The sequence below is a fragment of the Cariama cristata genome, unplaced genomic scaffold, assembly GCF_000690535.1.
Source record: "Cariama cristata isolate BGI_N322 unplaced genomic scaffold, ASM69053v1 scaffold615, whole genome shotgun sequence".
In the NCBI taxonomy this organism is placed as follows: domain Eukaryota; kingdom Metazoa; phylum Chordata; class Aves; order Cariamiformes; family Cariamidae; genus Cariama; species Cariama cristata.
In genome coordinates this window covers 4,937-18,396 of record NW_009615558.1, presented here as the reverse complement: position 1 = coordinate 18,396, position 13,460 = coordinate 4,937, and the positions used below count along the sequence as shown (strand labels likewise).

Sequence of the window (13,460 nt, the reverse complement as noted above, 5' to 3'; positions counted from 1 at the left end):
TTTCTGCCTTGTTGATTCCATTAATGCACACAATTACAAATAGTCAGTGCAGACTTTAAAAGGCAAGTTCGCACCTGTGAATTACTTTTAAAGGGAACCTGAGATCTTGTACAACACGTGTAAGGACATATGCTAGTTAGGTGACAGCCACTGGGGAAAAATGAATGGAACGTTCTTCAGTTTCTCTCTAAATGGCTAGAAAGAGTCTTCTGGAGGTGACGGTAAGGGAGAACAAAGTGTATAAATCACCTCTACATCTACACTTTGTTGGAAATTTTCCTTACTCAGATGAGCACTCCGAGGTGTTTAGTAGATTGCTCTGATGGCCATATAATATCAAATAACGTTTTACTCAAGATAATCAAATGTTTGAAATCTTTCCACCTGCAGTTCTTTGGTGATGTACCTTCTTATTTTTTAAACACTTCATAATAACATATGAATTAACAATGGAGAGTCCTGTCCAAGTTAAATCAACAAGCCACTCTAGGTTTGTGTAAGGAACACAACCACATTTTTTCTTCAACATAAAAATCTATTTGGCTTCAGTTTTTTTATGGTAGGTATCTAGAGAGCAAAGAGATTTTTCAGGCACTCTTCTATCCCAGAGTTTGCATTTTAGGATCTAGGTTCTTTCCATGTCTAATACCTGTCTAGTTACAGGACCCATAAGACAGCAACATGAAATCTAATTCTGTAAGTAATTGTGGGCATTGTTCAATGAATGGCATCCTGTGAGAATCCAAATATGCTGCATGTACAGTGAGGAAAATTTATAATTCTAAAGAATCTAATTCTTTCTTATTTGTAACAGTATAAAGTACTGAAAATTTCTGCTACATGAGAGTGATACGCGCTTTATAGTTTATTCACACACTAGAACTCATTCTCGAACAGTTGGTCACCATGCCTTTCTTAAAACTATAGATTTTTAACCACTGTTTAAAATAAAAAGCTAGTAATATCCTGTTCATCAGATGTTCAAATAATAATGGTGAAAGAGACTCTGCATGTTTGAGCTCCAGTTTTCTAGCATTTTAGGTGTTTATTGTGTAGTATAGTCTAAAAATGAAAAACTATTAAAGTAATAGTGACCTTCCAGAGTGAATGACTGTCCAGGTTTCGGCTGGGATAGAGTTAATTTTCTTCCTAGTAGCTGGTACAGTGCTGTGGTTTGGATTTAGTATGAGAATAATGTTGATAACACACTGATGTTTTAGTTGTTGCTAAGTAGTGTTTATAGGAAGTCAAGGACTTTTCAGCTTCTCATGCCCTGCCAGCGAGAAGGCTGAAGGGGCACAAGAGGTTGGAAGGGGACACAGCCGGGACAGCTGACCCAACTGACCACAGGGGTATCCCATACCATATGACGTCATGCTCAGCATATAAACTGGGGGGAAAGCTGGCCGGGGGCCGCTGTTCGGGAACTGGCTGGGCATCGGTCAGCAAGTGGTGAACAACTGCATTGTGCATTGCTTGTTTTGCATATTCTAATTCTTTATTTATTATCATTATTATTAACATTGCCATTACTATTATTTTCTTCCTTTTCTGTCCTATTAAACTGTCTTTATCTCAACCCATGAGTTTTGTCACTTTTACTCTTCTGATTCTCTCCCCCATCATGCTGGGCGGGGGTGGGAGTGAGCAAGCGGCTGCATGGGGCTTAGTTGCCGGCTGGGGTTAAACCATGACAATGACATTTGATACCACAAAATTTTTTTCAATGTCACCAAAGTTTTCCTTTTTTTTGACAAATCATTATTCTGTGGCTATAAAACTTTTGGGGATGTAGTATCTTGATAACATTCGGAAAAAAACTAGAATAAAACTAGAATACAGATCTAGAATAAGTTTTAGATACCACGGCACCAAAGAAGTACCAATGCCACTTCCATTTAAAAGGAACCTATGTTCCTTTTCAGTATGATGGCCCAGACTTGATTATTCGTCTGTCATGATATTGCTTACACGCTCACAGATTCAAAGATTTGAAGGCCAGAAGGGACAATTATATCCATCTAGGCTGTCTTGGGTTACACAGGAATGTTTTTCATTTGGCAGTTCCACACCACGTCCCAAATTCTGATTTAGTTAAACCACATCTATTAGAAAATCATCGCATCTTTATTTGAAGTGATTCACAGAAAGTGCACCATTGCTGTTAGTGAAACTTTCTAAGTGCTATAATAAAATGCTATAACCTTAACATTAAAAAGTGCATCTCATTTCTAATTTATGAAGGGTAAACTTCCAGCCACTGGCACCTTTTATATCTGTTAGCTAATTTCATTTTCCAGTCCTTAAATCCTGCAAAGTGGTTTGCAGCTAACTGAACAGATGGTCTCCATATTTCTTTAAGTTTTGTAAAATTTGGGTGCTAATGTGATGGCTCTGTCTAAAATTTTGTAGCTGCTTCAGAAGCCATATTCTAAAACTTCATAGTAAGTGTTAGGGTTCATCGCTTGTGTTTAAAGTTCAAATTCACGTTATTTCATATAATTTTAAGGGAGAACATTTTTATGAAGTGCAGGACTGTAATAACTGCATTCACCAGATCAATACAAGTCACTTATTTTCTTTGATTTATTGCTTAGAAAAATAACGCACCTCTTAAAGAAGGCACAATTTTGACTAGAGAAAAATGAAAAACTGAATGTGATGAAGATGTGCAGTGTTCAGTTCTGTGCCCCAGTTTTATTCCCGCTATGCAAGAAGTTTACCACTTATTGTTTTAAATCTGTACCCATGTGTTCAGTCATATGGACAAAGAGAACAGCCTTCCCCTGTGCTATACTGGATCATTGCATACAACTATATAATTACCTACATCTGTCTACAAACTGCTTTACATCCGCATAAAGCTGTACCCCTTCTGAAACAGGACAACAATATCCTCATTCCTCTGTGAAAAATTCAAGTGCTAAATACTTATTTGAATTTATTTAGAGTCATAATACTATGTAGTGCAAAACCTTAAAAAGAAGTCATATATGAAAGTTACACATTCTGTAAAAATTTAATAATCTGCTTTTTAAAAAATTAAATTTTCAGTGTTTGGGTTTTTTAAAACCACATGCTATGAATTAAAAAATACTAATTAAACAAATTAAAACAGAACACTTTAGGAATGTTCTCAAAGCAGGCATAGAAAGCATAATCAAATACGAGAAAAGAGTTTAAATACTTGGGATTTACTGGTTTGTATCTTTTTTAACACAGTAAAGTACATTCAAGTCTTTTCACCCAAAGGATTAGTATCTTTTGGATATATGTGCCCGAAAATAAGAAAGGAATTGGTTTTACTGACCTGAGAAACCATTCACTAGGCACACGTGATTCACCATGAACTGTGTTGTGGGAACTGAAGAAGTAACGGCATTTTTTTCTCTACCTCAAACTTATTAAATACTTTGTTGAGACTGTTGGGGTGTGTACAAGAATTGCTGTCACTTCAAAGCAGACAGCAAACCAAAAATTACACAATTTTCTCCAATGAAATTCATGACTAGTGAATCAATTTCTCCAAAAATAACCCAGTTCCGCATTTCAAAGATCAGGGAACTCCATGGGGTAAAGTCAGTCAGTAGTTTGCATTAGTGGTACACGAGTTCACCGGTCCCAGGCAACCGAGTATCAGTGAGATTTCCATTCACTGATGAAAGTACCTAAACTACACTTCCCTGTCCTTGTAATACTTTTGTAGCTGACATGAAAGCTGTACATATTGAGCTTAATTTTGAAGCCAAGTTTTCTGTGGACTCAGCTGTGGACAACCTGTCTTACTTTCCAGGCTCTCCTATGCATGGAGGCAGCAGAGAGAGGCGGTGGGGTGCCGGAGATGGGCAGCAGGGATGCAGGGCTGCCGGATGACTTCCCAAAGACAAGGCCAGCAACATCCAGGGAAATTCCACTAGCAGCACAAAGGGAAGGGATGGGCTGGGAAGAGCATGGAGCAAGGCTGAGCTCAGAGGAAGTGCCTTAGAGCCTTCAGAGTAGAACAAGCGGTTCGGGATTAGGAATGATCTTGAAATCACGGTACGTATTGCCTAAGCTGTATATCCCTGCTGGTGAAGCGACTGCCTTATCCATATGTCACATGGGAGATTTACTACTTTCTTGACCTACACACACATAAAAATGAGCAGCACAGATCTATCATAAGGAGAGGTGCAGCAATCCTGTTGTGTTCCAGGATGCCTTCATTTCCCTGAAAAAGAGCCACAAGACTTTACACCATGAGTATTTTGGAAAGTTGTATTTTCACTTAAGGGTCAGACCTTCAGGTATCTTTTGGCTTTGGACACCTGAAAACCTTTTCAAAGGGCTTCATAAAAAAGGAAGGGAAAGATAGCTTTATGAAATAGTAGGATAGCATTAATTTTTTTAATATACATAAATTATGTTCCTGTAAGTGACAGTAGAACCTAGCATGTCAGACACTTCCCTAATCATCCGAGTCAAAAGATACAGATTTTGTCTTAGTAGAAGTCACAAAACATTACACCACTGGTACATTCTGACATGTTGTTTAAACAGTGCTACACTCATAGCTATGTACAACCAAATCTCTCCAGCACTGTAACGAGCAAGGTCAACTTGGTTAGTTGAAGTTCTGGTTTTTTAAATTACTTTTATAAAAATATTTAGCCCTAGGGCTTTTAATTTTCTTGGTATATCTACCATATTTCTCAGCTTTTGGTATTAAAGCACAAGGGAATAATTTTATAAAAGTAATTTTTTAGTTTGAGTGTTCCAAAGTAGACTGTCCAAGAATATATAATTTACAATACACATTCATTAATAAAACTGTACTGTAGCCAGAACACAGGTGTGATAGTACTTTTCTTTTAAAATGATACCAGTTCATCACCCTGAGTCATTTTTAGGTTTCTATGGTGTATGTTTTTTCTGCAGAAGAGGCCTGAGAGTTTGCTGGCTGGCTGAGTCTTTCCTCCAGTGCATTTTCAGTCCTAACCACTATGGCAGATAGGTGTTAGAAATCCTTTCCAGAAGCAACCTTTAGGAAGAGACGGTGAGAACCCTGCTCATTGTATGACAGAGTCTGATCCAGATATCTGTTTCTTTTGATGACAGTGATTATATGACGTGGCTAACTGTGATGAGGAGTTGACAGCTATGACTATAGAATTAATAACTTAGGAGATATCATTCCATCCCGCTTTGTGAAAAGTGAGATAAATGGTGCTGCAATGAATTTTGCCCTTTGAAGGTCAGTGTCCATACTGCGCATGAAACGAATCCTTGCCATTCATGTTTTACAAGAACAATATCAACATTCATGAACATTTCAGCTTTAATCATGTGAGGAATTTGATTAGCAAAAATGCCAACTCCTTATCTTCTGTGGATACTTACTTCACAAAGCAAATCAATTTGTTGCTACATGAGTATGGACCTCCTGGACTTCTGTGAATGTCTGTGAACATGGTGATCTGGGGCAGTGGAAGCCATTTGCAGTACAATGTCATTTAAGCTCCGTTCAGAGAAGTCTGATCAACTTGATGCTGAAAACAGCCACCAAAGCGGGTGAGCTACTTACACCAGGGTTGCTGATGTTGCTGAAATTGGTGCAGCATAGAACTGGTGCAGTTTTTCAGAGCTCTACAGTGTACAAGGCTCAAAGGTCAGCCTGAGAGCGCTGCTTTGCAGGACTGAGAACTCCAAAGAAACTCTCAGTCCTATATAGGATTTATTAAGTTCATTAAAATAACACCCAGTCCTAAACGAGCCGCAGCTTTACTTACTCTCTGTTGTGGCTCTGGAAACTCAGAGAGTGTGATTCCCTCACACAATAGCAGCGAGAAGCCACAGATCGAAAGCAGCTGTCACCATGTTCGCAAAGGACAACGTGCTCCTAACCTGCAGTTTCTGTCCCAGAAGCACTGCAGCTACCGGTTTACCCCATTCAGAGATGTCTCTGTTTGAGTCAGAGGTTCAAGTAACCTTCTCAGGAATGGAGCTAAAGACTAGTCACTTCAAAAGACAAAAAAACCCCCCACATCAAAACTGACTGTAAAACAGCCTTGGTTCACCCTCTGGCTCCCTCAGTTACACTGTATTTGTCACTGCAAGGCCCTATTACACTATTGTATCATCAGAGGGGCAATGAAAAGGTAGGTCTTGCTATCAGTTCTTCTGTGAGATCTAAGGTTTATCACCCAGTTCCTCTGCTAACCTTGAGGCTTACTACTCAAGTACTTTCCAAATCTTGAATAAGTGATATATCAAATACTAAATATCTCTAGGCAATCCCCAGATATCCCCTCGATGCCTGTAAAAGTGTGCGCATTGAAATCCACACCCAAAACGTACCTTTGTGATTCTCAGTACTAAACAGTATCCTCAGTGCGTAACCCTGCACTTTGAGAGATCAACTGCCATTAGGCTGCGACTTTTGATTACTGAAGATGCTTGTGATCTTGGAATGGCTGCCTTGTGGTGGTAACAGGAGCAACAGCAGCTGGACGTGAAGTAAGATGTTTAGGGAAAGTTCTGCTAGAGCTGTTCTGAGCTGCACAAAACTCTAGAATTAATAAGGGAATTTAGAAATTTTACAGAAGTGTTATGTAAAGGCAGAAGGTATTTCAGTTACCTAAGGAATTCTGCTTTGTGGCTCAGGGATAAAACAGGATTAAAGAATGTTGTCCTTGGTTTATCAACTGTACTTTGGACACGTATCTTGAAATGGACTGTAGAAAATCAAGGTGTGCATACTCCAAGATACAACAGCAATGCAGACTGTACATCCAAAACAGAAGAGTAGTTTACACATCTTAATTGATCAGTAAGCAAGACCTTTTCCCCTGTATACTAAATAGGTTACAAGAGCAACAGTTAACAGCAGGGGAGGAAAACTGCATCATTCATGGTACAAACAGAAGGTCCAGTTCACATTAAAAGGCGGCTTGCCTTTGTCTTCTAAACAGAGCAGGTTGTCCGTGGTATTGGATATGAGTGGATGAAGCACAAAAATTAACAGCAGCACAGTTGCAGAACAATTCAAATCACAGTCCACAGTAGCTTGTCAATAAGTGGTAACCATGCACACAGTGCAATACTTGATACCACTTCTAAGAGTGAGAAATGTGGTGTCACTGGTACTCACTAGAAATACTAGAAGTAACGTCATGTCAGAAAGCCAAGGTGTAGGATGGTCAAACAATGTAGGAAAAAGATCCGGCATCCTTTGTGGTGCTCGTGACAAAGCTAGGGGACATGTTATTCAATTGGCAGAAACAGCAGTCTTCCATCAATTCTAATTCCTTCAAGCTTTCTGAAGCAGCAAGAACAACAGTTCCTACAAGATTATGAACTACAACAGGCAGTCCACGTGTTGAGCCATGCTGTTCTTTGATTAAAGTGCATTCTATCAGTGTAACGAAAGATTGATGAGAATAATAATCCAAAGCTTGTGACATGTACAATGAAAAAAAAGAAAAGGCTGTCTTCCTTGGAACTTGGAATTTTTGTTATCTTGATCCACTTGACAAATCCATATAACATCCTGTTTGCACAGGCCTTAGTCAGCAGGGAGAGATGACAAAGCCACCTTGGTGCTCCTGCTTTGACCTGTCATCTGATACAAGTGCACGCCAGTGCATGGGAAAAGCACTGGAAGTCATTCACTGCTGGTGAGAAGGCAGCGGGGAAGACGGCAGGAGGGTGGTGGATGAGTCTCCTTCCAACTGTCTTCTCCTCCGAATGGTCTTTGCTGAGCGAGGGCACCGGAGGAGCAGAGCACTCTGATACTCCTTAGCTGCCACCAGGTCACACAGGCAGCCTGCCCACCACATAGCCTGAGGGTGTATCTATACTCCAGCTTCCCTAAAAGTTCTAACCCATCAGTATTACGTACAAAATGCTACAGCAGGTCCTAAACCAAAGGGAAGTCAGAGGAAGGAGCTGATCCAAATCACCTGGGCTCTGAAGGCATTGCTCAGCCCTGTGATGCTGAACAATTTCACTCCAAGACCCACGCTTCCCGCAGTTAATTGACGATTACCATTCTTGACACCAAGAGGCAAATAAAATGCAGCAGTGAGAAGGCCATAAAAGCTGGCCAAGAGCCTCGCCCTTTTTATTTTATTAAGAAACATGAGTGTTTCTGTGGGTATAAAGCGAAAGAGATGCTATTCCCTGGTACATGTAAAAATACATTACCAAACACAGCTTTCTCCAGTGTTTCTGTTGCACCTTTTATGTATCATCAGCACACAGATGATTAGGGCTTCTATTGTACGTAAGGTGTTATCAGGCCATAAAGGTAAGTAACTGAACATTCAGCGTTAACCTGAATTGTCTATTTTTTATTTAATTGCCTGTCTCACGCTTTGTTTTTATAGATAATGCAGTCATTTTGTATTTCCACTGTAAAAACAAACAAAAAAAATTTTTTTCACCTCTTCTGCTGCCAAAGAGCCAAAGCTGATACCTATTGCTTCTTTCAGTTTCCTGTTACTTTTATCACTGTTTCCATAGTACGGTGTATTTTGCTGACTATATAAATACTGCATACTATTATGTATTAATCTGCAGCATATAGTAGTATTAGGTATATAATAGTGACTACTTGGATAAAACATTGCCAAGTTCCTCATCATCTCTACCATCTCCTCTTCTGACTGTTATAGTACATCAGTTCTGACATTTCAGCACAGAAGAATATTATGAACTAGTGGTAATGTTTAATTACACAAGACTGGCAGCTGCTTTTCAACTTTTCACATTTTTGGATTGTGAAAAGCTTGAGTTTGTGCACCCAGACTCTATTACAGTCTCACTTCCAGTTACTGCAGTCAAATCGCAACGTTTTAATTGCCCCTCATCAGCCAGTATTTATTCCTTCAAGAACTTCCCGGTTATTTCCCTGGAGTCATGAGAAGGCATTTTAGTACATAAACATAGCTTTCCCTGTAATTCCTAGTACTTAATTTGGGATCCAGAAAGCCTCCATCCTCCTCCCTGTATGGATTTGATACTGGAGTCATATTCCTATTTGATTTGAAGCTATACTGTTATGTTGTACCATTGCTGAACCTAAAAGGTTGCTACTTCCTCTCCTTAGGTAGAGATAAGTTCAATCCCTTCTCATCAAAGAAGGTCTTCTCATGCTGTGTCATCCTACATTCATGTATTCACGCTTGTATTGGAATCCGCTATTCCTCCCTTACATTAATCACCAAAAAAATTTGTGATCAACATCTTTGCAGTCTAAGAGTCCCAGAATCCATTTACGAGCCCAGTAAGCATTAATGTGCATTTTCTTTCCATGTGAACCGTATTTAGCAGCAATTCCCCAGCACCTTTCCTGTGCTAAAACACCTGAAACCTATTGCAGAAAGATTTCTGAAACACAAATTTATCAGGTGTATTAATATGATAATGTGATTTTATACTTTGCAAAACAGTCCCATCTCCAAAATGGGAAAAGATTTAACCGTTTCAAAAATATTATTAGAGCAAATTTCAACTGCGTAACATTTAAAGGAAAGTCCGTTAGCACAGTCAAACAAATGTTACAAAGTAGTGTTTAAAAAAACTATGTAATGTCACACTTTATTTTGTAATCTCTCTCTTATTGCTAAGACTAGTAAGATACATAGGCAAAGCTCTCTCCTTTGTAGTTAGCCCAACATCTGAGAACAGTTTACAATGCCACTGCTCATCGCAGTGACTGCAAAGTGATGTCAAAAAAAGTTAATTTTGTATACGTGAAAGAATTTGACAAGTTGAGCTGGTCAGAAATTAGACTGTTTCTATTTCAGTATATTAATAATAATTTCTGGAAAAAAACCCCAATCCAATAGCAACTTGATGGGTTTACTAGAAGTTAGTGGCTTTTTAATGTATATTCAGGTAAGGCCTTTAAAGATTGATAAATGTGTATTAACAACCCTGTACAGCATCAAGGAAGCTTATGAACACCATCCAAAAGTGTAAATACAGAAAAGTTGTGGATAAACCATTTTAGGTGCTGAAATGCTTTTCTCATAGAAGTAGGAGAAAGCTGCTCTTGTTCACTAGAAACATTTTATTATATTAATATAACTTTCTAATAATACTGACTTGATCATTTGCCTCATTCCATGCATTTACTCAAATGTTTTCTAGTTTATCTTTATCTCTTTTACCCCACTTACTAGCCAGAGCTACGGCAACATGCCAAAACTTCATTCTTATTATGCACGTTTGATTCAATGTTACTTCATCACCTCCTCCCTTCTTCTACTCTTTTGTTTCCTTCTACCACCTGTTGCATCTTGTTAGAAGTCCAGACAGTAAAGTCTCTAAAACAGAAACTGAATTTTTCTGTGTTGGAAACTGAACCCACTATTCTGATTTGTTCTTTAGTTTGCAAGGATAGTAACCGACAATGATTAGCAATTAGAATACCAGCATACAACTTGAAAGGCAAGTACGTTCGTGATCTCTGCAGACCGTATCAACATCTTAGTCAATACCTATGTTTGTTTAATGACTGCAGTAAGTACAAAACTAAGAACTGCCATAGGAGGTCAGACAAAAGGTCCATTTAGCTCAACGTGTTGTATATTCTAATAGAAATTAGTACTGGATGCTTAGGAAACAGGATCTGTAGAGTAAGTGCTGCCCTTGCTCTACCCTCCTAGCTTCTGGTGATTAGGAGTTTAAAGATTTTTTTTTTTTTTTTTTTGGTGCTGAAAGGTATAAAGGGATCTATCCTCCAAGAAGCTGTTTTACCATTCTTTGAAACCATTTACGGTTCTGACTTCCACAACATGCCATGGCAATGAGTTCCAAGATTTAAATACTGTGAAGAAGTACTTCCTTTGTCTCAGTCATTTGCCTAATCGTTTCATTTGTTGCAAGCCTTTTCTTGTGCAATGAGAAATAGCATTCATCACTGAATTAACTAATCATCCCCCATTTGTCTTTTCCGTACCATTCGTATCTTCCTCGATCACTTCTTCTGCCAGCCAGAAAGTTGTCACAGGGTGTCTTTTCACCGACAGCCGTTGCATATCGTGCAACACCCCATTGGCCCTCCTCTGCCTTACTTCTAGTTCTGTGTTCTTCTTGAAGCGGCTGTAGTACTGCAGATATGGAAGCACAATAGTATTCCCCAGTGACATGGTGATGATCATCTTCTGTTTCATTCTCAATTGCTTTTTTAACAACATACAAAATTCTGTTTGCCTGAGGTTTACCTCTGATAAGCAGTAGACTGGCCCCATGGACTGGACACCCATTAGGAGCAGGAACACATTTTCTGGTTGAGTTTCATCTGAAGGGAATGTGGTCACTGCTCTCCAAGACAGTTCTGTGATGCAAACAGAGGTGTGGTAAATGGGGATCACAGGGAGATTCACTTCAAAAGCACACACCTGATCCAAATTAAAATACTACTGTGGACACACCCAAAAACTTTCCACAATGATTCCAAGATCTCTCCTGAACAGTAACGGCTTCTTCAGGGCTCATTGGTATGCATGTATAGTCAGGATTATTTTTCCTTTGATCATTAGCTTGCATTTATAAACACTGAATTTCAGCTGCTGTCATCCAGCTCTTCACTGTCAACCTTTCTCTTGACAATGCTAGTAATAATCTATAAGTTATCAGCAGTAAATGTGATTATTTTCAAATAATTGATGATTCTATTGTACAAGACGGGTCCCAACATTGATGTTTGGAAACTCTGTCATAGCCACCCTTCATTGCTTCCTCTCAGGTAGTCTACGAGATGACCAAACCTTCTGGACCACAGCTTTATTTCATTAGCAGCTGCTCCTGTGGAATCTTACAAGAAAGTTTTTTGAAAATCCATTTACACCAGCCAGAGCCATTCTTATCCAGATATTCACTAAGAGTTCTGTGAGATGTGCCTTTTCTTTAAAAATTCTTGTTAACTCTTCTCCAAACCAAGACATGTTCACGTATATCTGCTGATTCCATTTCTTTTTATGGGTGCTAGGAATTTGCGTGCAATGGAGCTCAGACTTGGTGGTGTGTAGTCTCTTGCATCCCTTCTTAATCCACTGGGTGCTGAGCACACGTGAGTGATTACATTAGTATAAGATGATTTCACCTAAACCTCACAAAATTGAAATAAATGCAGTGATGAGCCTCATGGAAGAAAATATCCTCATTGTTCCTGTTTTGCCCCTCTGAAGGAATGGGCTGCAAGTTTTGTGGGTGGGCTGTGAGAAATCTAGCAAAGCGCAAGTGGGGCAACTTCAAGTGTCTTTCTGACAGATGTTGTCAATGCTGTTTTTGTTTTACTGTTTTGTTGTAGTCTACTGATCATGCTGCTACCGTTTACAGTTTTGCAAGAGTCAACATATTTTCCTTTCTTTAGTAAGCCACAAGAAGAATAAGTTTTTCCTACACAGGTCAATCATATCAACTTATTGTGAAAGTTTTGAGAGACCCAATAGATTTGCAACAACATTTTATATTATGACTCATCATGAGATAGTATTGAAATAGTATTGGAATCCGCATTTTCTCTGTGTAATAGAAGAAAATAGATTGAAGTGTATTTCCCTTCAGCTCGCAATATTATGAGTCTAAAGTTTTGATAATAAACAGTGTGACATTGTTATTCATCAGGCCAAAAGGACAATTTTCCTTTCATCAAAACCAGAATATTATTATTTGCATGAATGTAAAGCAAGCCAGCATTCACATACTGCACTACTAGTCACCCTACATTGCAAATATTTCACTTTAGATTGTACGATATATTACATTGTTCTAACAGTTTAAACACAGGGAACAGTTAACTATTTAATCTTTTTTTGCCAGTGTCATAAAACGTGCTGCAGAAATTGTCTGAAAAATATATGGGTAAGAAGGAACAAGAAGAAGGGATTGCACAGATGAAAGTGTTCAGAACCAAGAAACTGTAATTCTGCTAAAAGTCAAATGAATGGACAAAGAAATGCTATTTACAACATAGCTGGCCATCACAATTACTCCATTGATTAAAAAAATAATTAGCCAATTTCTTTCAATATTAGACCACATTTAAATTTTGCCATTATTTGAACTGTCTCTTTCTAAATATTTTAACTTTCAGAAACAATTACTAAACAATGAGTTTACTGCTGGATTTTAATTTTGAATCAAAGACGAGCCCAAAGTAAAGCACTGTATTCGTCATTCAGAAAGTGTTACAAAAATTTATGTCATTTTAATCTTAGGATAGGTATGAACACTGAATCTGGACAACAAAGGGAAGCATGTTCAGTTCAGTGTCTTTGGTGGTGGGAAAGTCTTCACTGCAAATGTTTAGGCTTTCGAGAGCTATACAGAGTGTATTTTCAGTAGCCCTTCCAAGCAGGAGTATGCTTACGACATGCACCTTGAGATAAACTACGCTTGATCCAGATAAAACACTTCATCAAGATTGTAACAAAACTGTAACATGCGTAAGAAATCAATTGGTTTTCAGT

General features: G+C 38.6%; 1 protein-coding gene across 1 annotated transcript in view; it reads right to left on the bottom strand.

Annotated features, from left to right (window-relative positions):
• The window catches only part of CDYL2 (chromodomain protein, Y-like 2), a 50,024-nt gene extending 38,889 nt beyond the window's left edge, over positions 1-11,135 (bottom strand). Inside the window, exons 1-2 of the mRNA XM_009699822.1 lie at positions 10,946-11,135; positions 7,130-7,230 (exon numbers count right to left, since the gene is read on the bottom strand). Coding sequence (XP_009698124.1) covers positions 7,130-7,230; positions 10,946-11,135 — 291 coding nt within the window. The remainder of the gene's footprint in view (positions 1-7,129; positions 7,231-10,945) is intronic.
• Between the last annotated feature and the right edge of the window lie 2,325 nt (positions 11,136-13,460).